Source organism: Anser cygnoides, chromosome 9 (assembly GCF_040182565.1).
Source record: "Anser cygnoides isolate HZ-2024a breed goose chromosome 9, Taihu_goose_T2T_genome, whole genome shotgun sequence".
Taxonomy (NCBI): domain Eukaryota; kingdom Metazoa; phylum Chordata; class Aves; order Anseriformes; family Anatidae; genus Anser; species Anser cygnoides.
Window position 1 is genome coordinate 16071490 of NC_089881.1, and position 24451 is coordinate 16095940.

A 24451-nucleotide genomic window follows, 5' to 3' on the forward strand; every position below is an offset into this window, starting at 1 on the left:
CGTCTTGACTGCTTCCAGCACATTAAAATGCTCCTGTTTTATAAACCGCTGGCTGATGAGATTTCTGTTTTCTTTTTACTCCTTTAGCTATTTCTAACTTGCTTCAAAGTTCTCTTTTCATCGGCACCTTTCTGGCTGGCTTTTGTGCAGGTATCCGGAAAAACATAAAAGTCAAGGTGAGACCAAGGAAAGGCCACCGCAGAGGCACCAGAGCCACGCGAGAGGCCAAAGGCTGGAGGAACTTGGGTCCAGCCCTTCCCTGCTGCACACACAGGCGCCTGACTCAGGGGTTTGTCATTCTGGTGTCTTCCCAGTGGAGGGATGGAAATGCACTCGACTACAACAGGGAGCTGCAGCACCTCCGCCTACGGCCTTGCAGCTAACCAGATGGGAAAGCCCCAGCTGAACACATTTAGGTGGTGCCCCTTTAGGCAGCGGGGCACGGAGCTGTCTCCGGGGCTGAATCATTGCTGCAAAACCAACAGAGGTCGTTGAAGAAACAATTAGGGGGCTCGGAGGAGAGAACAGAGCCATAAAAAGTGAATGAGGCATGGTGAGCTAAATATTTTCTTGCTGTCCCTCCTCACCTGCCAGATCCCCAAAGCCTCGTGTTCTCAGGGTTATATATGGCTGAGCTAATGGCTTTGCACCAGCTGCTGACGCCGACCGGCAGCGTGTCACCTTCTGGAAGTGGATTAGCTTAAGCTGCCGGTACGCCGTCACATCGCTCAGCCGGTCCCTGACCAGCTCTTTGCCACCCCTCAGTTCTCCCAAGCCTGTCAGGTGACAGTAGCATCTCCAAAAGCCCAGAATAATGCAAGGCAGAGGATTGATACGGGGAAAAAAAATAAAAATAAAAATAAAAATCTGCAAAGGCCTCCTTTACGTTCCCCAAATCTCCCCATTTCTAACAGACCAGACGCTGGCAGGACCAGGTAGCCTGTGTTGCATGAGGAATGCTTGCATGGCTCACCTACCCTTCGCAGCCTGCAGCACCAGGGTGCTGCTTTGCTCGTATGGGAAGTCTCCTTCCCCAAATGCCAAGAAGCAGATTTTTTTTTAGAAGGTGGTGATGTTCCTGAGTCACTTATTATCAGATCTACAATAATTAAAGCATCAACAATTAAGGCATAGTGACATTTCTGACAAAAAATAGTGGGTGATCAACAACAGTTTTCCTGGAGGAAAAATAAAAGTGTCACTTTTCATTATTATTTTAAGTTTTAGGGGAATTAAAAAAATAACAATCTTATTTTTTAAGAATTCCACTTTACTTGAAAGTGACATTTTCATTGCACTTCAGAAATGGATTATTTTTACTTTTTTTTTTTTTAATTCCAAATGTCTTTCTCTTCCCCTTACTTGCTAATGTTTTGTTACTGAAGGCAACAGAACAGGTGCATATGACTTAGCTTCTCCCCTCCAACACATTTTCTTTTTTCGTTCCGAATTCTCTGAAGTTAGAGTGGCAGAGGGAAAAAACGAAGCACTAGTCAGACTATTCCAACTTTCCTACTAAACGCCCTTAACTTTAGAAAATTGCTTAACTGTGAGATTTTATATGTTGCTTTGTTTTTCTTTCTCCTTTCCATTATTCTATAGTCCTCCTGAAAATGCACACAATTTGAAAAAATAAGAGTAGAAAAAGGAAAAAAAAATACAGATAAGATTTATGTTACGGCACTCAATACAAAAGAAGGAAAAGTGGAGATGGAACAAAGTAGAACATCCAAAATTGAAAATCAAAAGCTAGTTTGGCAATTTTCTTGAATACAACCGAGTTTGTTCCTGCGTTTATCCCTGCCTCCACATGTCCATGGAACAGGAACCCAACAACTGTGTTTGCTGCTCAACTGCAAGAAGAGAGCAGGACTGTTAAAGCAGGGGGTAGAGCATGGCTGACAAGTGGTGATCGGTAGGCTTTTGTTTTACTGACAGAACATCTTTAGAGGTTACTGTAACAGTCGTGTAAATATCCACATAATTATACCATTAAATTATTTCACATTCAAGAGCCTGCCACAGTAGACAAAAAAGAATAAAACTGAACCAAACCAGCAGGCTGGAGAGGAAACATGCCTAGAACCATTCTGTCAAATCCATGCCCTAACACCTCTACCCACACCCCCAACTCCATCCCATGTTTGCAGAGGATTCCCATTGTGCTGACACACAAAAAGAAACAATATTGAGGAGAGCGCTCAAGCTCCAACTCCTTGGATTAACATGTACTGGCAAAGACAAAAAAAAAAAAAAGCAAAACTCCTTGAAAATCACCAGTCTTGGAGATGTGACATCTGCTTCCAATTAAAACCAAGAAAGATCTGTCCCCCTGTCCTCCTCCAGCCCTGCACCTCTCAGGAAGGTAGCTAGCCAGAGGAAGGGGGAAGAGATACTTTCACATTCTTCTTGATTTAAACGATCTCAAAAAGGGAGGCTGCCACAAACACACGAGCCAAGAGAAAGTCAAGCACAGTCTCTGTTAAAGGTTAACTCCCTTGAATTAGACAGTTGCGGTTCCTTCCTAAAAAACTGTACTCACCATCACCTCCTGGTTGCTTGTACGGGTTGTACTTTGGCTTGGGGGCAACAACGGGTGCAAACTTCTTTGGCGTCTGCTGGGTGGACACCGAGATGCTGGGAGTCCCAAAGGCATGCGTGGTCTCCATCCTCGCTGTAACGTGACCAACAGGCTCGTTGGTACTCTTGGGCGGCAGCCAGGACGGGTGGGACATGGTTCAGATCTGAGGAGAGGCAAACAAGGATCAATCGCACACGCATTAGGAATTTAGGCGGGGGAGCTAACAGTTGTAAACTTTGCTAATTTGTTAAATTAAACCCACAAAATATATAATGTGTTTAACCTTTGCATGTTTATCTTTAAGCATATTGGTCCCACTGCACAGGAATTCAGATCCAAACTTGCATTTCTTTCTCCAGTTGGTTGGAATTACTGATCGGCTCCTTGCTCGTGTCTGCAAGAGTGTTGTTATTTTCCTCTTCTAACCAGAGTTGAGGCAGGCCGATACCCTGGAGAAGCCCATCACTCCCACCATCTATTCAGCACGATAGCGATGTATTTGCCTTTCCCTGCTAGGCTTTTGTGAGTACATTAACACAGAGCACTGCAGGTGCTTTGGGGACAAGTGTCGTTACAGGCAGCCAGACACACTTCCAAAATATACCTTTAGCACTTTTCAACATGTCATTTGTGGCCCCAAATCCCACTGTCGTTCATTTGAACTTTTAAGAAAAAGGATTTCAAAAGCAGCTAATCCTTCTTGATGCCTCCATTTCTGAATGCCCAGCTTAAGATATTTTAAAAGCACGTCAATTTTGAAAAAACGCCAGGATTCCAAAACCACTGACAACCAGGCTCCTTTTAGACATCTCAACTTGTGTAACAGAAAACAGAGGCAGCCCAAATCATTACTTATTTATGAAAATCTTGGCTTTGGTCTGTTTAAAAGCCTACATCACTTTTGAGAACTGGACTCAACGCTGCTGAAAATATTGCCCATAAAAAACCTGTTTGTAATGGGCTGACCTGCAATGAACAAGTGCTTTCCACTGCACACAAGCCACAGCCGTTGGGGAGCAGCGATGGTCCTACAGCACCAGCACGTTATGCCTCTAAGCTGGTTTTGAGCTGCGGTGAGGAAATAAAGACCCCAAACGGACAAAAGCCACTGCTAATTTTGGAGCCCTTGAGTGCCCGTCACTTCTGCCTCTGCCCTGCTTCAGTGTCGGGACTCGCCAGGGCTCTGGAAACCAGGCACAGCTGGGACTTGATCAGGAAAGATTTGTTTAGATCAGAAAGGCTGGAAAAGGATCAGTGCAAGAGACAGCACCGGGCCAGGGAAGATATTAGCTGACTGCTGTTGCATAAAAGCATTTCCAGCTGGGCACGGCAGGGCAAAGCAAAGGCACTGCTGGATTTGCAGAGGGGTCTCTTGCTGCTGCCAGGGCAGAGATGCTCTGGAGTCCCAGCTCTGCTGAGCACGGCAGCAAAGGGCTTTGGTGGCTGGTGCGAGCAGTCCTCTGAGGTCAGGGTGGGGAAGATGAATGGGGACAGATGAAGGATGGCCTCTGGCAGATGTACACCCCCTCGGAGTGAAATCATTACCAAGCCCCACAGCGCTGCAGCTCTCTAGCTGTTCTGACACAGCTCTGTGGTCACGCAAGAAGCCATCTATTTGAATGTCTCACGAGGAGGCATTTCCAAAGCTGAGAAGTGCAGCCACATATAGCTAGCTATAAAGGTCAGTGCTTAAAATCTGAAAGCAAACGCATGACTGATATTGTCACCTCCGCCACGTCCCATCAAACAAGGAAACCGAGGATCTCCTCATTGATATATGGGGGAATGCAGCTGCAGGGCCACCTCCTGCCTACCTGGGCATGTTCTTGGTGCCTTCCAGGCACAAGTCCATGCACACATGCTTCTCAGAAATATGTAACATTGGAGCTCTGCAACCAGCCCCTGGGATTATATGGAACATTTAGGCATGAGGAAGTCGTTTCTGACAGCGCATTTAAGTCTACCTAGAAAAAAAAAAGGAGAAATCACACTTCATTTCCCCTTTCTCCTAATTTGGGCTCAGGTGTCACTAGAAATGTCAAGACCAAGCGGTTGGGGTTTAGGTATGGAGTTATTTTGCCAACTCACCCTGGCTGGCAAAGCCTCTGCCTCCTAGAAGCTTTATGGTGGAGCAAGATCAGTTGAGTCCTTTATTGAAGGAGCAGATAAGGACTCTTGGATTTGAACCAGAGAAAGTAGTCTGATGGGCTCCTATATGGACAGCCATGTCCTAGTAATTTGCTATTAGACAGTAATGCTGAATCAGTGGGGGCAGAAGTTGGGAAGGAGCAAGGCCTCCACATGGAGACAGTACCTCCAGCTGCCAGCAATGCTTGTTAAAACTGTGTGCCTCTTCTAGCCTAAGTTTCCTCCAGGTAACAAGCTTCTTACTGGAGGAGTCATTTCTCCTTAAAGCCTGCAAAGGAAAGCCAGTCCCAGTGTCTGACCCAGCACTACGAAATGGACAATTTGTGGTCATTTTCCACCTCCTTCACTCTTTGTGTGTGAGAGAAACCACCATGCGCCAAACATCAGCCCAACACTCCCTCACCATGCAGTTTGACTGCTCGTGGTCACAGGTTTTGCAATCCCTACCGCTGGAGGACGAGCCCATTAGGCCGGACATCCAATGTCAGTGACAGGAGGCCACCGGTGCCAGCACAGAGGGACTGGCTCAAAACGAGGCAAGTGGAAGTGTGGCAGGGGCACCCTGGAATCAGTCAACCATCGAAGGCCGAGCTGCAAGGATGCATCATTCCCTCCCACATACGGCTGCTGGCCAAGCTCACGATGACAGAGCAGAGCATCATTCTGAAAGCAAGAAGTGAAAGGCAGGTCCTCCCCGCAGGGCTGCAGAGGAAACCAGCCGTGACGGGTGGGCCGAACCGCGCTCCCGCCGCCTGGTACTTCCCGTTACCAACACCAGCCCTGTCGGACCTAGGAAATGACTGCCACTAAACACAAAGATTCACCTACCCTGCCACCTCTTCCTCACACATTGTTCAAAAATGTAAAGGATGGCAATACAAGTCAGGCAACTCTCCGTGTTTTCAGAGCAGAAAGCAATGTGGGCACTCAGCCTTAGCAGGACAACTCTGAGAGCTGCTCTCTTACTACATCCGAAGGTGACTGTATCTTGCCCATTGCTACACGCATCCTGGAGTTTTATTCTGACAGGTTTTCAGCCCCCGGTTTGACATCTCATATGAAAGACCACCACACTGTAGAAAGCTCCCTCACACCACTGGCATTACCTCCACGCTACTTCAAAGCAAACAAACAAACAGCACTAACAAGATTATCATTCCTGCTCTGGCAGCTCCCCAGCTCTTCCTCACCCACCTCCCAGGCAACGTGCCTTGGTCCCACTGAGCTCTTATGGTCTGCCAGGTTCATGGCAGGGCCGGGTTGAGCGATGCACGGAGTATCTGCTTCAGCAGCCGGCTTGCACAGTGCTGGGGACAACCAAACATAACGTGACATCCCAGGGAACGAGCTTAAAGAGCAGCCTGTTCTGATGGGCAGTTTGGGAATGTGCAGACCACACTGCTGTAACTCGGTTGCTGACTGTAAGCTGGCATGCAGCTCCATCCCGGCTACCCTCTAACACATTTGTTTTGGCGGCAGTGGTGTATTCTAATTGTTTCCCCGTTAGCCTTTCTCTTCCTCTTTCTCCCTCTCTCATTTTCTGTTATGTATTTGCTGTCACTCGTTTTTGTTATCTGTGCCTTGACAATGTTTTCAGCAACTTCCCTTTTCCTCGTCTGTTCCAGCCCCAGCTCCCCAGCCTCAATTAAATTTAGCCAGACTACTTTACAAAATGATGAAAATGGAAAATGAATTAACTTCTTTTTAACAGCTGAAGCTGAACTTCTGGGCTTGTTCTGGTCTCCCCTCAGCGTTTTTAACCTTTTCAGTGCACATGACTGCGTGCCTAGGGTAAAAGGCCAAGGGCAAGGCAATCTAAGGGTCTGTGGCTTTTCGAGGAGCACAGCACCCCATCTCCCTGCAGGCTGCTCCATAGTGGAGCACTCTGGCTAATTCAGACAAAGCACTCAGTGCTCCCTCACCATTTCTCACAATATTGCCTATTTTTCAATCGGAAGCTTCTTTGGAGCAAAACAGATTAACATTTTTTGATGTAGACAAGTAATCAGAACAGCACAGGAAAATCTGTCTTACCCTAAACTTACTCTTACATGTGTCACTGCCTCGGCATCGTTGTGGCTCCTGCACTTGGATGAGAACCTTTAGAAGGTAAAGGCAGTGCTTTTCTGGATGGATAGCAAACATGACCAGCAAGTTGCACATTTCACTTTTGTCTTAGAAGTGTTTTCTTCCATAAATATGTATAAATATATTTCTGCCAGCTCTACAATGAATAGTGTAGTTTTCAGAAGTTTCTAGCTGGTTTGGTATGTGGGAGATTGCAAAAGTCGGTGACTGCAAGAAGGCAGAAGTCACTGAGAAACTCAAAAACTAGAAAGGACAAAGCTGTATTGGATATCACAGGCTTGAGAGAGGTAAGTAACAGGAAAAATGCAATGAAGGGACCATCAGGATGGATGGATTGGGGGAACCCAAGGAGCAGGCCCAGAAGAAAGATCCTGGGAGCGTGCACACTGGCAGTGGATGATGGAGCTGTTAAAATAGCTGCATTACCCATTTCTGTGGGTGAACACAGCAAGCTCCTCCTTCAAGGTTAATAGCGGCTGGAATGAAGAACCATCAAATCCAGTATGAATCACCAGTTCTCCAAAAAACAATTCCCCCACTGGAGAAAAGTGACTCTCATCAGCCTTTTGCTGTCCAAGCCAGTTACTGTTACTCCTTGTATGCCAAATGCAGTGCATTAAGGGCCTGATCCCTCTGCTGCTCAAGTCAACAGTTGGATCACAGAGCTCTCATCGAAAAGCTGAGGTGAAGGCTAAATCTATGGTTGCCTCTCATTTCTGTTCCAAGCAAATCAGGCAATCAAGTCAGGCATGGCTTCGCTTCAACGAGTCCCTTCCCAGCAAATCTGGCCCTCCAACATTTAATACAGCTTGTCTGGAATGATCTTTGTCATCAGAGCCTGTGTCCCTGGGAATCCTCCCACAGCAGCAGCGACCTCTTGCTTCCCAGTTTGTGCCCTATTTCCCTCTGTTTTGTCTGAAGTCTTCTGCATTTCTGCCTGCCTCTCACACAGCCACCCTCAGCAGTAACTCAACAGGTTCTTCCCCAGCCTGGCTACTCTTTCCTGCGACTCCTTACACTTTGGCAACACGTCTTCTTAACAAATTCACAGACCCGCCCCATCGAGAACTCCCCTAAATCTTCCTTCTGCCACTGCTTTTGAAGTCCTGTTGACCATCTCGTCTAACCCTCCTGCACGTTGAAGGGCGTTGAACTCCACCCAACTTTTTTTCCGTGAAGCTTTGTTGGGCTGAAGAGTATTTGTTAGAAAGTATAAGCAGTCTCTACTTAAAGAATGCAAGCAATGGAGAATCCACCGCAACACTAGGTAAATTGTTTGGGCAAGCAATTAAGCACCATAATTATAGCTTCTTTATGTCTGGCTTAAATTTATCTAGCTCCACTTCCAACCACAGGATTTTGCTACGCTCCTGTCATCCACATTACTGACCTACCTCTCCTCCTTAGGCAGATACTTTCAGAACACAGCCAGGTCTTTGGTGAAATCAAATTAAAACATTTAAATTAAGTATCAATTAAATGTACTGTTAAGAACAGACTTCTCTTGATTTACTTGTGTATTTACTCTGAACTCTCTTCAATTTTCCAGCAACCTTTTGTGAAATGGTGGATGCTAGCATATGACCATTTTTTCAAGAATGATAACTTAAAATGGAAAGGGTAATACGATGGATAATATCAAAGACAAAAACCATACTGAATTCAGCTGTGGCTGCCTGAGGTTCTGTTATCCTTCCTTCCTTGGAAGCATTAGTCATCATCTACTTTTGGAGGTAGAGGATAAGACCGGACTAACCATGATAAATAACATTAAGAGCAAAGAGTGAAATCACACTGCATAAATAAGGAAAACAGCGTGCTCTGATTCTATCATTAGGACAATCTTAATGCTGTAAATTCAGAAAATTCTAACCATGAAAGAACACACTGCAGCAGAGGAACTGGAATCCACGAATCCCAAGATGAGACCACACTATCTAAAAACATCAGACCAGGAATATCAACAGAAGATAATGCCAGGCTAATAAAATCCTGACAAGGCTTTTTTTTTTTTTTATGTTTTAAAAAAAGCACATAACTGCTTGGGGTTTTTTTGCTTTTAATTACAGGATGTCATTCATCTTTGAGAAGCAAAGGTAAAACAGAGGGTTCCAAGTCAATTTAGCCTCATATCAGATAAACAATGGAAGGGTAGAGTACCAATTTGTCTATTCTGAAATTGTTAGTACATTTGTCTCTGAGGCAGGCTGGCTTTCCTGTGATTAGACTGTTATCCAAATAAATCTTCATTTCATTTTCATATTTTTAACACGAACCAAATACTCCTTGGATGTTGATGGGCTTTGCCAAGACAGAAGAATTTGTCCCTGAGTTAATTACGCTAATGCTATGCAGTGGGTAGCAACAGTGTTTAACAAAAAACGAGCAACAACAGTCTGTTCTTCCAGACAATCCGTTCTGTCATCCATCCTACCCCTTCCTAAATCCACTGGCTTGATCTAGATCCATAATGTTCTTAGTATCACCCATGCACAGTTAACCATCAGCCATAAGGCCATGGGGATGACAAGATACAGGGAGGCCACTACCTTGTGTGCTGACACAAGACGCAGCTGGAAGCCCTCCAGTGGCTTCTCTCGGATGCTATTCAGGAACAGAATTGCGGCCTCTCCTCCCCGGGATGAGCAAAGTTCATCTCTATGGGCTTACAAGAGCTACATGTAGACAGGCAGATTGCGATCTCCCCACTCTCCCTTCTCTTCCAGCCACACAGCAGGACTCAAAGAGAAAAATTCTGACTTTACTTCATCTTCCAGCTGAGTTTTAAAGACAAGTTCTAGCACTGAACCAAGGAGACATCCTTCCTGCTGCAAAACCATGCCACACATTGCTCCTTTCAGTCAGAGGTGCAATCCACAAAACTGAACATTTCTACTCTGTCTTACTTTTTTTTCCCCCCTGAAATTTCCAAAAGCAGAACCCAAATGCTCTGTTGAAATACAGTTATTTGCTTCGTCCTTATCACCTCCACTCCACTAATTATCCAAAGCAGTAATTGAGGCTGACCAGAGAGATTTGCTCTTTATAAACTCCCAAAGCTGCTTGTTTCTCTTGGCTTTGTTCCACTCTGAATGTTAAGTTAATTTATTTCTCCATTTAGGGCCAGCGATCTCTAGCCATGAAGCTTTCCTGCTTCTTGTGGTCTCCAAAAGAGGACATAATGTCAAAATTCTGGTCTCATTAGAGGGCTTTAACCAAACATAGGAAGTACCATAGCTACTTACAAACTCAGCCCAAGCCCTCTTGGGATGTCTTTCCCATATGGTACTATTTATCCTCATCAATTTTACATCATATGGGAAATTACGCGATTTGGGGAAATTGTGATCCCTTTTGAACCCCCTTAATTCTCGCTGATCTGCACAACATCTCACAAAGTTTAAGGCCTGTAACATTAACCAGTCCAAAGAAGCTCCTCCTTCAGACCCTGCCAGTGGCAAATTGACTTGGGTCCTCAAACATCACATAAGCAACCAGGAGAAACAAAAAGCCACAAGAACAGCTCTGAGCACTGGGATTACTTGGGGGGATGACGTGACCCTGATCACTGCTTAGCAGCAGAGAGCTAGCAGGAGTCATTGAGCCCAGTGACCATCTTTTTAAACCTTACACAAAAACTGATGCACATGGACTCCAATTTCTTGGGGCAGATCTCTCCCTGAGATTAATTTCTTTGCTTGCATACATTTTGCACTGTTTCTGGACATTTGTTCATGTTTTGCTTTAGTCTTTTACAGCAGCTGTCAGCTGGAGCAAGTTTAAATCTCTCTCTCCCCGAGACCTAGATTTTCTTCCAATTGCTTGGATAGGGCTGGGTTTTGTATCCTCAGCCCAATCCCCTTAAAAATAAAAAATTAAAAAAATTGAAATCTCTTCTCCAGTTAAACGGGGCTGAAAGCATTCACCAACTTCCTGCTGTGGGACATCACTAATGTAATCACAGGAATTAAAGGAGAAAGAAACCTAGTTAGAGCACTGCCTGTGCTGAATTATTCCTCGATTCATATAATCTAGCATCATCTCACTCTGGCTTTAACAGCTTCAATCAAATTTCCATGGGATCCTTCGGAAGACCAGACTTAAATTCAGCATTCGCCCTGCTTTGAGCAAGGGGTTTGCCCAGATGACCTCCAGAGATCCCTTCCAAAATCAATTATCAACACTTTAAGACCTGAGACTTCCAGCTATGGCTTTATCTGCCATCAAAAGGGTTTACAGCAATATACTTCTCAAATACGGACTGAGCCCATTCTTCTAACTAAATAACAAATACTTGGAAAATAACTTCTTTTTCTAACTTCTACAGGATCAATCAGGCATAACAGGAAGACGGCAAGTCCATAGCGGAGATGGCAAAGATCTGTTAGAGATCTCTGCTACCATTGCTTACTGCAGGTTAAAGGCACCAGATACCAACTCAACACCACTTTCATCTTACACCAAAATCCTGCTGCTGGGACAACGACAGTATCAACCAAAACCTTACCCTTCTCTAAGTTTCCTTCTTGGTTTGTTTCTCTCGTATCAGCCTCAAAGGTGGGAAAGGTAGAAGGACAAACTAAACATAAAACTCCTTTTTTTTTTTCCCAATATAATTGCATTAGTAGTTTTGGGATTAGATGCAGGCTATTTGAATTTGACTGCTGCTGCAAAACACACCCATAAAAACTGATGAGCAAGATCTTCCTTTTACAGCCATGTCACATCCTGGTGTTGGATGACAAACTAGGCTTTAAAAAACTAATAAATTGAACTTGACTGGCCCATGTGCATTGAAACAAAGAGATAGTACTGGCTCCCTGGAGATAGATAGATCTATCTAATCTAATACAACTCTAATGACCGCATTACAATTTCGGCAGAGAGCAGGCTGATTTCTGACTCCTGTGGTATAAGACAATCCTCAGCAACTCCAAACACAATCATATTGGATAAAACGTTAATCCGAGGCCTTAGCTACTTGTGGTCACAACAAACCCCAGGGCAATTGCAACGGAGGAGGTAGACCTGGTGGCCTGCCCAAAATGCTTACTCAAACACAGCAAAGTTTGTGGTTGAACCTTGAGAGCTGAGCCAGGAGGTAGCTCTGAGCCAGACAAATTTCTTCCAGTTCTTAAGCTTCTCTTCCTGATAACTTGACCTACAAGTTTGTGAGGGGGATGCTGCACTGTCAAAGGAAAGTTTGAGATGGATGTTTGAGAACTTTATGTAGAAAACAAACAAGGAAATACACTGATAGGGACAGCAAAAAATCAGGCGGAATGATGCAGAGAGCTTATTGTGGGGAGTCAGACCATGAGCTCCCTTATGCACATAATTTATTTTCAAGATCCTTTTGCCAAAAAAATTGCCTTTATTCTCGCTGTGACCCTAATTGTTGTTGTGCCTATGGGATAGCTCCATACTTGGGTTCCTACGTCAGCAAGGCGCTGCCAAACAGAACAGAGCATATCCAACCGGTGCAGACATACTGGAATCCAACCAGCGCACACGTCCTGGATTCAGGCCTATCCCACAGAAGAGCAAAGAAACCAGGACAACACAAAGATGGCAAGGTTAAAGCTTTTAAAGCAAACCCAGGCAGTTTGGATGCTGATGATGCCTGTAAACAAGAGGGAACCATACGGAACTGGCATTCAGCTCAGCAGCGAGATATCAACAAGACCCCGGTGGGACCCAACAGGACCGTGGCAGCGTATTGACACAGAGCTAATTGTATTAGCTCTGCAGAGAGCTGTGTACACGGCTCAGCCTGGGGAGAACAGCAGGGACCTGAGCCCAGCAGAGAGGGGGAAACTGATACAGGGCGAGCACAGAAACGAAGCAGAGCTTGAGGTGCTAACCCAGCAAGGCTGGTGGGGGTGTAGGTAAGCTATTGCTTATGGCAGGTTCCCTGTGCTGCGCCCCTCTTCTAAAGAGCTGTGGGGGGCGGGAAGAGCCAGCTGCCACTTCCCTGGAAGAACACACATTTACAATTTGCCGTCTAAACCCCAAGCTGTCAAGAGGACTTCTGCGAATGGCAGAGGAGCTGCAGCCCAGAATACGGTCACAGCAGGGGCCCTGCTCAAGTGGGATGCGAGCACAGGGCCAACACACCACTATCACCTTCTTGCAACACCTCAAGGGGCTGGCAGTATGAACCAGAATTTGAAACCATAATGCCCCAAAAAAAATCAATTAATGGGCAGGAATTGTGCTGAGGATCAAAATCTTTAATCCCTGATTCTTTCCCTCCCACCCGATCCACTTAACTTTTCCTCCCCAGACCCCAAGCCATCCTGGAAGTCACAGCCTGGTGTATAACAAATCCTTGGATGCTTTCTTCTCCTTCCTGAGCACCGCACCAACCTGTGCCTCATTGTTGGCAGCTCAGCCCATGGCACCTTGCAAATAATCAGGGGAAACAGCCTTTTTCCTATGGAAAATCCTATATCCTAAAGAGTGATTGCTGCCAGATGGCTGGGAACTGATGCTGCAGAGATTGCTAATGGAAGCAAGATATTTGAGTGCCTGGAAACTGTAGGAAAAGAACACACACGCCTTTGTGCAAACAGTCAGAAAAAGACTACGTTTCTCTAAGTTCACAACAGGTGATTTGACATTCTCAAGAGACCAGCACCCTAATGTATTCCTACCTCCCTTTTCCAACACAAAGCAAAATTAGAGATTAAAGTGCTTTCTTCTTTAAGAAACTGAAAGTCCACGGTACTCTCAGGAAAGAAAGAGGATCTCTGCTGGTTATCGAGTCCTGCTTTTAGATAAGGCTTGACCTAACACTAGATAAGGCAAGCTGTGCCTTTGTCATTGAAAACCTCCAAAACAGAGACTCGAGGCTGGTAAATTGTTCAGGTGTGCACTATTTTCCCAGTGAACACATTTTTCCAGCTCTCCAGCTGAATCTCCCAATCCACTACGTATATCCAGGGCATTTTATTTTGCCATTTGGACAGAAGCTTTTGGCTCTGACATCTTTGTAACGCCCCCGGCAGTGGTCGCAGGCTGCCGTTGGGTCACTGTTGCCTCCTCTCCACCAGGCTAAGCAAACCCAGCTCCCTCAGCCTTCTTGCAGGCCACATGTGCTAGGACCTCGAGTGTCCCACAGCCCTCCTCTGGGCTCTCTCCAGCTCTGCAACACCTCACTGCAACTGGAGGACTTGCGACGGGACAGCAGCCTCGCCAGCACAGAGTAAAGGGGAGCAATAATGCCTCCAGATACCTCCTGTAGTCTGCCCTCCTGGGTTCTCCTAAAGTAACCCAGCACACATTTTGCTTTATTTGCAGTCACAGTGTACAGTAGACTCGCATTTGATTTGGCATCCACTGTATCCTCCAGGTCCCTTCACCAAAGACAGCAACACAGCAGAATAAAAGGTGTATTTTGAGATCCTGCAGCTATTTGAGAAGACGGCCATTCAAAGAGGGATGTTCTGCAACTGGGGGAAACGGGCGAAGAGGACATTAAGAAGCGAGGCAAGTGTGCTGACACTCCTGAGCACACCAAGATAAAGCTCTCTTTTTGTATCTCCTGGGCATTAGTTCTGCTCTGAATAGAAACTGGGGACTGAAGACAAGTGGTCGGGATTTAATTTTCAATTCTTCTTTCAAACTCATCAAACTATTGAGGTCCATTGTAGTAAACTATTGCTCTTCCGCATCAGGTCAGTGTCTGCTCACTTGAGAACTGCTGTGCTCCGAGCTCTGGGAGATAACTCCCCAACTGAGCAAACCACGGGGCCAGAAACAAAGCTAACTCAACCAGGCATCCGCGATGGCCTCGTACTTGTGCTAAACAACTGCATCATATCAAAGAAGTCATTCCAGTTGCTCCACCACTATCACATTGGCGTCTTCTCATTGTGACGAACCACTTCAGCCCTTTGTTCCCTTCCCCAGCAATCTGTATCAAGCCTTGTGACAAAGAGCTTCCAGCCGAGGGTGGTTCCCCAGGTGTGACATGGATGAAGTGCATCATGAGCGCAGGGAATTTTTGGAGGAAAGGAGGAACCAAACTTCTCATAAATCTGGAGCTGGCGGTACGCTGCCTCATTTCAGCCGCGGCTGGCAGCCACTTGGGTTCTGTTTTCGGATGCTGCTGGGGCAGCTGGGCCACGCTGCTGGTAAGTGCACACAGCTCAGTTAATCCAATGTCCTCCAACAGTTGCACCTGCCAGCTCGCAGGTCTAAGGCAAGGCATGTTCCCCCACCAGTAAGTGGTCGCAAGGCCACAGCACGCCTTCGCTGTGTAAAGCACGTATTTCTCTTTCAAAGTAACGCAGTTGCCAACACCTTAAACACCCCAGGGACCTTCAACCTCACCAGCCCCTCTAAGTGCTTCATTACCTCCAGCAGACTCTTGCAGAGCTCACATCCCAGGTGAGCAGTATGAGCGAGGCTCTGTCAGCTAAAGAAAGCACACGGAGCTGCAGGAGACCAGAATCTGCAAATCAGGGCTAATGGCTTATCTATCACCGCTCGTCGTGCCTGCAAGTCCGGTCTCTTATACTGCAAAATATCCAGGACAAAAACAAACACAGCAACAAGAAACCACCTCTGAGATTAAAATCATTTCAGGTTTCTTTTCATGACATCTTACGGGAGGGAAGACTCCTTCCCCTCTTGATGGACTCTCTTACAGTGCTATGGGGACCAGCCAAATAATGCAGCTGAGGCACCTGAGTTGTGTGCACATCCCCAAAGCTTTCTTGTTTCTGAGTTAGAAACTGCTGCCTCAAGTTATAAAAACACCATGTTTTGAAATTGTATTGATATGTTCTTGGCACTGAAAAACACAAAACAAAACAAAACAAAAAACAACTGCGAATGCAACCAATAAGGAAACTTGAGCTGCCCTTTGTTTCTGCAGGACTTAAAACACTAAGGGGAAAACCTAAGCAACAAAGCAAATTGATCCGTGGAAAGATGCAGTCTGTTAGGACCGGTACACGATCTGCATTTTGAAGCTAGCTTGAGCATACGAAGGCATAACCAGTGCTCTGTAGTTCCTAGGTTGCTGCCATCAGGTTCCCTGAGATGGCACTGCTGGAGACATCCCCCTGAGGAATCACACCCAAGACACGTCCCTCCTTAAAGCAAGCAACCTCGGAGCCACTCTTCGTGAAGCAGCCACCAGGGACCAGCTTCACCCGCTCTCCTCGCACAAGCACAGCCAGCTGTGACCTCTCCTCTGCAGCCCCCTCTGAATTCCATCGCTCTCCTGATTTCCAGTTGAAGCTATGATCTAGACAACAGAGGAAGGTTATTTAATCCTGCAGGGAACATACATGCCTGCACACAGACATGTGTACACATGTGCACACCACTTCTTTTTTTTTTTTCCCCCAATGCTACATCGTTTGCTCAGGAAAGTGGGAAAGAAGAGAAACCAACAGTTGCTCACATGGATCAACACTTCCAGGCTCTCTCTTTTGCAGCTCATCTCACTCATACTTGTGGTTTTAACATGTGATTCGCATTAGGCCCCTCTGCTCGCCATTTGATGGTTCTGCTAAACAGATGTGAATTTGTTTAGTCACAGAGCCTGCTCCTTACACTGCCTCTTTGTAAAACAGATGGGCTTTTTTTTTCCCTGTTCAGCAATATTCAGATAACGATCACACCCCATGCGCAGGTTTGCTTGATGATTTTGTATGACAAGGTACAACACGTGAACAGAGACAGGATCTCATACGAGCCCTCTCCAGCAGCCAGGACACACTGCAGGACACGATGCCGCTGACGGACAACGCCAAACCCCAACACCAGCGACATCTCGAGAAGACCCCATGGATCTCCAAGTCCAGTCCCATAACTTGAAGAAACCGAGTGATGCACAACGAACCTAGAAGGGTCCAGAAGACACAACTCCACCAAGCGCCCACCTCAAAGCACGTCTCCCCACGTGAAAGCTCCGGTGGAAGAGAGCTGAAGGGTAAGCTCCCGCAACGTTCACGGGGACATGAAACCATGCACATCTCCTGGGACTCCTCAGCATGGGGAAATAGGCTGGAAAAGCTATTCGCTCCCTGTGTGGGCATTCTTCTCTCTGCTCTGAGAGCGCCTTTGGCAATGGATAAAGCAGAACTGCACAAAGGCCCTCTCAGAGCAGAATAAGGCTGCCCACATGAGAAGTGCGCTCGGAATAGCTATTGCACTTTAAATTCACACCCTGGCTTTGTTTCGCAATACTCCCCCTGTGCAGAAAGGCCCTAGGCTTCAGATTCAATTTCAGCCCATATTATCAATAGCTGAGGACTGCTTCCATCTGAAGGCAGGACGTAGCCTATACGAGAGGCCGAAGTATGAATAGAGGGGAGAGGGATGAAATTCACAATTCCGTTGTGCTGTCCTGTACGTGGATGTGCCTCTATATTGCTTTAATAACCGAACACTGATGACTTCATCCCAGCAAATGGCCTTGCTCTGGGGGTAAATGATCTCTGCTTCACCACAGAAACCAAGCACAGGATGTGTATACATGGCACACACAAATGTCATGCCCCCACCTGTGCAAGGATCTAATTCCTTTCCAAAAGCTGCAGTCCTGCCCCTCAGTCACAGCTCTGCCCTCCATGCGCTGCCCACCTGTTACAACGATGACCTCAGTTTCTACAAGAAGCTACTCAGGACGTGTATAAATTTGCCTGGGGGGCGGGGAAAGAAGAAAATGAAAAAGCTGTAAACACGGCCATATTAAAATTTGGGTTATCTGGAGAATGAGACTCCAGGTTTCAGAAGGGAAGCAAAATGGGAATTCTCTGCTTGAAAGGAAGCCAGGACACAGCCCCTAACAGCCCTCCCCCCTGTGGGCCCTAACACTCAACATTTACAAGAGCAAAAAGTATACGTGCCTTTATTTTTTGTGCGACAGGCTTACAATAAAGCACATTAAAAGGCCAGAAGATATTAGGCAGTAAAATTTCCCCATAAGTAAGACCAGTACTGAGAAGGACAGCTGAGTCCTTGCAGGAGGACAGGCACTTCAACTACAAAGCACCTCATGAGGTGCAATTTCCCTTCCTGTTAATGATCGTGCCATCCAAATATTCCGCCTATGGATCATACGGCAGCACTTCACTTTTGTGCATCTTAAGAAAAGACAACAAAGCGAAACACTGCTAAAGAGAGGCTTTCATAAGCATAAAGCAAATTTATGTGTCCAATTCCCAGAGGCTGGTTTCCTAACCTTCATTATGAGCCCTCAATAACTTTCTCTGAGAAACAAAACAATGCACTCGTTTTACTCCATTCAAGTAAAACCAAATTCCCCCAACTTCATCCCACCTGCTCCCCAGCCCCGGGGCCGGTGCTCCAGCCGGGACAGGACCGATGCTGCACCGAGGCAGAGCGTGGCATCCTCCGAGGTGCCACCTCCTGCGTCCTCCCTTCCTCGTCACCACCTCCCTTCCTACACACTGGGGAGAAGTTTTAGCCCTTTCCTTACGACGCTTGGAGCCATGAGATGAGCAGAGCTCTGCAAGTGCCATCCTGCCACACGTACGGAGCTGAAAAGCTTCTAAAAAGCAAAGGACGGATACACACGTTCTCAGTGCAGGGTTAAAGCTAATGGGGAATGGAGCTATCCCAGCTGGCGAAGGCTCATGATGGATAGCAGTGAGATGTTCTGAAGAAAATTAAGAAAACATTTTGAACGCCCTCCTAAAAGGGAACAAATAGGTCCAACACTCCAACAGACGGGGATTTTTTGCATCTCTGAGTGATAGTGCTTCGCTTTTATGGCCTGCGGCTGCTTGGAAAATTCAAAGCTATTTCTCTGAAGAATTCACTTGGACAAGCTTTATGGCTTTGATCAGTTAACTATTTTTTAATGCTAATCTACCCCAGTGATATTTGTCCTCCTTTTCCCCATGTGCACAGAAGCACAGATGCAGACAAATACTACACAAAAGCAAACGTTACCCAGATGAACAGACCGGAACAATCACATCCAGAGCTGATAACCCCACACCAACTTGGTTCTGTATTATTCTCTTCTCATCTAGCAGCCCAAGATCCTTTTGCCCAATATGACCTGCTAATGGAAATTTAGGAATCAAATTTGGTGGCCAGCAGGTATAATGTACATGCAGTGGTCTGGCCACAACTATTCTCACTCAAGTTAAAAAATAAAATTTGTATTGCCTAAAAGCTGCAATGAGACGTGGCTGAAAGGCCTTGCTTCATTAACAGAGACCCTGCAAGCAGCCCAAGAGATTGCTCCATCCTCCAGATGAACAAATAAAGGTGCAGATATGAGGATTTTTTTAAGTGTATGGAGCAAAGATATAAACAGAACCAAGAACAGGACTGGAGATACCTGACGCCCATCATCCTCCTGGAATTGCTCTGACCTTCTCTGCAGACTCAGGCTTACACCCTGAGCATGATGCTTAGCAAACTCCATTTTCAGTCTCAGCATACGAACTTGCCTCCTTATTTAGAGCACCGAATACTGGAGATAGGTCCAACTGGGTACCAGGAACACGCCGAGTACATAAGCCCATATGCAATTAGCTGCCCCATTAGTTGTATCACTGTGACCTCCTATGCCATACAGAGCAGCCATTACACCTAGAAAAGAAGGGTAAGGAGCAGTCCCTGCTCTGCAGTACCTCTGCTCTTCAAGTTGGTATCTAACTTTGCTTTCTGTCTTTGGGTAACAGATTCAGGCAGTATTTCCTGTGGCAGAGAATTACACAGGCTGATTACCCTCTGCGGAAAAGTGAAAAAATCCTGGAAGCAATTTTCTGTCTCAATTGTTCCCAGAGCACAGGAACAATCTTTTCGCCCTCTTCCTATTTTCTGCTCAATGCCGTCCGGGCTTGGCGTGCAGAATTCATCACGCTGCTGCCTCAGGTCCGGGTCCTGCAAACACTTACCCAGGTGAAACTTTGCACATGAGCAGTCCTAAAGACTTCCACTTGCATCAGCCTTGAACGTGGCCACAAAGTCTTCAGAAGTCATAAAGCTGGATGAAGGTAGGTGTGAAACTCAAAGTACCCAAGAAATGTTCAGTCCTAGGTAGGACCAGGCTTACCTCCATGGCATGACACAGACGAGCAATGTGTTTGTGACAGCCATTTCTTAATCCAGCTCTTTTAAAATTCATGAGTACATTTTTAAAGACAGTCATGGAAGAGCAGCTTGAACTGAGAACCGTGAATCTCGGGTAGAGCTCATAGGCAGGAGGAGCATTTTCTCAAACAAAAAATTTCATTTCCATGAAAAAAAAAAAAAAACACATATGCTTTATGTGGGGAAAACAAACAAACAAAACCCAACAACTTTTTTAGACAAAAATCTAAAAGTCCATTGCTTTCTACCGGGGTCTGAAAGAAACCATGCAAAAAAATAAACTTAAAAAAAAACAACCTGTTTTTTTTAAAACCAACTAAACTAAAAAACCACCCTACACACCCCAGGAGGCAGCACGATGCTCTGCTCTGCTCCAGCACCCAGGTGCCTCGGGGAGTCCCAGGTTTCACAACCCGAGGAGCTGAAATTTGGCAAAAGATTGCCCCACAAGACAGGGAGAGGACCAGGGACTGAGCAGCAACCTGCACCTCTCCAGGCATGCTGCAGCAGGGGCTCCAAACATATATTTTTTAGCATTTTGACAACAAATACATTCTACACGTGTACACACCCCCACTCTGAATGATTCAATCAAAACCTTATTGTCCAGCCAGAAGTGTTTTGATAGAAAATGCTCTATTTGCCCTCATCAGCTGGGCTTAAGCATCAGTAAAAATATTTTTTTGAATTGACACCGCTGGTCCCAGAGTGGACGAACAAGCTCTTTGGATAATTTGCCTCCAAAGGCAGGTACTGACCTTTCAGTTGCGTTATTATTTTTCCTTTAAATAAGCTAACTTTTAAAAGATTGTTACTTTTCTGCTGATGCTGCTGGGAGAGGGGGAGCAAACATGGCTGCGTGCCCGCTACACAATCTCGTGGCCAATCTTAATATCGCTTAATTTTCAGATGAGGAATTTGGTAGTAAACAACCTTTTCGTTGTACACAAACATTTTTAATTTCATGCCCTGCTAATCATACATCTGTTAGAGTTCCTTCTCCATCCATTGCTGTAAGGATAATAGAAGAAAAATCATCACGCTAAGAACGTGGTTTGTCTGAAACGAAAATTGAATAATAATCGATTTTCCTCAGCGGGATGAGGGAAGGCAGCGAGCAGCACAGCTCGCCCGGTGAAGCTGACAGAGGTATGGTTTTGGAAGTGACACCTTAACATTCGTCCTGCCGGTGGCTCCCAGGGCCACCACCCTCGGAGGTGGCAGCCCCACTGTCCCCCGGATCGCAGCAGCCCCGTTTCATGGGCACTTTGTCACCATTCCTCTTTGTGTAAGAACCTTTTCTGAACTGCTGATACATCATTTTTGCCTTTTTGAGACTCCTCCTCTTCCCATAGCTGTGCCAGGCCAACTCCAGATGAGAAAAGCTGTGCTTGTAGGAGTCACACAATAAATAAGCGACGGGAATCCGCCTGATGCCCCGGGCAAGGCGACCCAAAGACATGGGCAGAGGTAGGGGGCTCTGCTACATCCAAGCGTCCCCAATGCGTCCCCAGGCTCCAGTCCTCATATCAGCATCCCGTACGCCTCTCCTTCCAGAGGCTGTTCTCTAAAGCACCGTTATCTACATAAGCTCCCCCTCATCTTCATCAAGAAGCACAGTTGTTTGAGTAATCCAGCTCTAAGGAGACTCACCCGGGTTAACCAGTACCAACTAATTACTCCCATTTTGCAGATAAGCAAACAAAGGAACACAAGAGCGCACTGAGCGCCCTGGTCTACATTTACAGAGCAGAGTTCATGGCACAAACACGCTGACCTGGCTCAGGGGTCAGAGTAACCAAAGCCCCAGGGAGAAGAACCTGGGATCCCAGCCCCTGCCTCCTCCTACCGCAGGAGCAACACCAGCCTGCCCCGCACAGCCACCACTGCATGGCACAAAACCCACGAGGCTGCAAAGGATTTCGCCTGGCCCATCATGCTGAAGCTATATATATGTAACATAGATAAATATATATGCCGGGCAGCGATCCCCAGGCTGGTGTTGGGAAAGGTACTGTGAATCCCAAAGCAAGGCTCGCTCTGCTCACCCACAGCATTTTATTTCCTTGCAGCACTCAGCACTCCGAGATAACTCTGCCAGGCCCAATTCTCCCCTACTACCCTCCACGTGCACGTTATAGCCACATACATCAAAACCAGAGCATCCTAGCCTCCTAGCCACTCTAGGCTTGGGGCAAAGACTGGGGAAATTCGGTGAAGGTGATCCTAACCAGCTTCTACCACCTGTAAGACTAGGTGACCACGATCAGCATCAGGACAGGCACTGATACCACCCATCTGTAAAATGCAAAAGCATTCAGCTCCGGGCTTTTCAGACCTCTAACCAAAGTGCATTCAGTCAAACAACGCTACCAGAATTACCAGTGTAAAGGGAGGGGAAGGAATAAAAAAAGACTTTGTTGAGCAAAAGTACTCCGAGACACATTTGATGTAATAGTCATATGATTAACAAACTGTCATATCAAAGTTTTCTGCAAAGTAGGAACACTCTGACAGTTCATATTTTAAAAACTGACATTTTGATTCATTACTGTAAATAGCACTCTGTATTAAATATTGTGACAAGGCATACAGTGTATTTTTTGAGCTCTGTAACATTTAGGAAGTACCGGATTTTTTTTTAAAAAACACGTATAATATCAAAAGCAGTTAAAGCAGAACTCCAAGACGGCTTCTAGAGGAGAGGATCGTTATTTCTGAAATAACCTACTTCTTTGCCGTCATCTTGAGCACTGCTGGGAACTTTGGCCCACAAGGATCTTAATGTACTGTTTGCATAATAAAACAGGGAATTGTCTCACGGAACAGAAGAGCTAGAAGGAAAGTGGCTACATTAAATAATGTAAAATTACTCAGCAGCTGATCATCTTGGAGCTGGCATAAGGGGAAGAACGCTAAAAGGTGCTGAATCTCAGGATATCTGAGAGTGCAGGATCACAATCAAAATAAACGAAGTGACGTCCAAATGAGTGCCCACACGGGCGCCTCGCTTATCCCTTAGTCTCCAACCATGTTTTGCCCATTGCAGGCAGAGGTGAGAGGGAAGGGCTGCCCAGAGGGAGCTGTCAAGGACTTTTTCTTGCATGGGACCGCAGGAGAGCAACCCGAGCCGCAGGGATGCTGTGAGCCACCAGAACTGCCCTGCCAAACCAGAATCTTTCATACCTTTCATCCCACCCCCCGAGCCTCTCTCAGCTCATGGGGCCCTTCCCTGACTCAGCAGCACAACAGCAAACAGGACCGGGCCCATAAGCAATGCAAATGGTTTGCATTTCCTCAAAAGCTGTGCACATGATAGAGAAATTCAAAATAAAGCCCCAGCTAGCAAAGAAAGGCCTGACAAAGCAGCAGCAGCAAACTCGAGGCTGCCTAGCCTGTTTGCAAGATGCTCAGGTGTTATTAGGACCGCAGTCGAGGGCTTTAGGAAGAAAAATGGTTCCCATTACCATTACTTACAGCCAGCTGCAAGTGGAGCTCTGGGCTCAGTCTGCTGTGAGAGAATGGATATGCTGCCACAGACACGAGCAGCGAGCCCGGCCCGGGACACGGTGAGGCAGTCACGCACCCTGAAGATGGATCACAATGCTATTTCCACGTGGGTCTGATCCAACACAGCCTGCGTTTCCCTAGGAGCAGCTCCATACCACTCATACGCTGGAAATCTTGCGGATGGGTTTGCATGCCAGCAAGTGTGGTAGTAGTAGTGGTCTAGCCAGACATCCAAAGCATATTGGCACCGCTATAATTTGTCCATTCACCAATATGTTTTCCTAAAAACGCCCATATGCTTTTCCTGCAGTTCCCATATGCTTTTGCGAAGAGAAACAAAAACATTTTGTTAGTTGCGAGCGATTGATCGCTGCATATTTCACAGAAGTCAAATAGAAAAACAACAACAAAAAAGCAGTCAGCTGCTTCCCCCTCCCTTTCCTCTCTGCTCACGGAGGGAACTGTGAAGAGCAGGAAAAATTCAGCCCACAGCAAAATACACACACGGCTCATTTTTTGCACTGCAAGATATTCTAGGAATTACAGGAGGAATCTTCATTAAAAACAAGCTATCAAAGATCTGGCAGCCGATGGCATTCCAGGCAGTAATTCAGCGTTGGGTGTTTGTCTACATGCTCAGTGCTAGCTCGGGTCCTCAGGAAGGAGCAGCGCCCGTCGGGTAACGCAGCCCGCAGGAATCCAGGCTCCTGGAGAAGCACGTTAACCGCGCCTGGGGGCTGCTGCCACAAAGACGTTACAGCCTTCCTGATGTGCAGGACAGCTAATTTGATGCCAAATCTATCATAGAAACCCCCTGCCGTGTGCAAGGCTTCCTAGGAAGGCACGGGGCTGCCGCTGCAAATCCCAAAGCAGCGAGTGCGTGCGCGGAGCAGGCAGACTGCTGGGTTCAGCCGGGAGCACGCGTGTGGGTGTGCAAGTTTGTGGGTGTGCAAGTATGTGGGTGTCAAGGCTGGAGCATGTGGCAACCGCGGCTTTTCAGTTGGAGACTCATTAAGAAACGCGGCAGACCCG

General features: G+C 46.4%; 1 protein-coding gene across 14 annotated transcripts in view; it reads right to left on the reverse strand.

Annotated features, from left to right (window-relative positions):
* The window catches only part of LPP (LIM domain containing preferred translocation partner in lipoma), a 336281-nt gene that overhangs the window by 214650 nt on the left and 97180 nt on the right, over window positions 1-24451 (reverse strand). For all 14 annotated transcript variants that reach the window (XM_067002299.1, XM_067002298.1, XM_067002300.1 and 11 more), the window contains one exon: window positions 2543-2744. In XM_067002299.1, the coding sequence (XP_066858400.1) occupies window positions 2543-2735 (193 nt within the window). In that variant the 5' untranslated portion in view covers window positions 2736-2744. The remainder of the gene's footprint in view (window positions 1-2542; window positions 2745-24451) is intronic.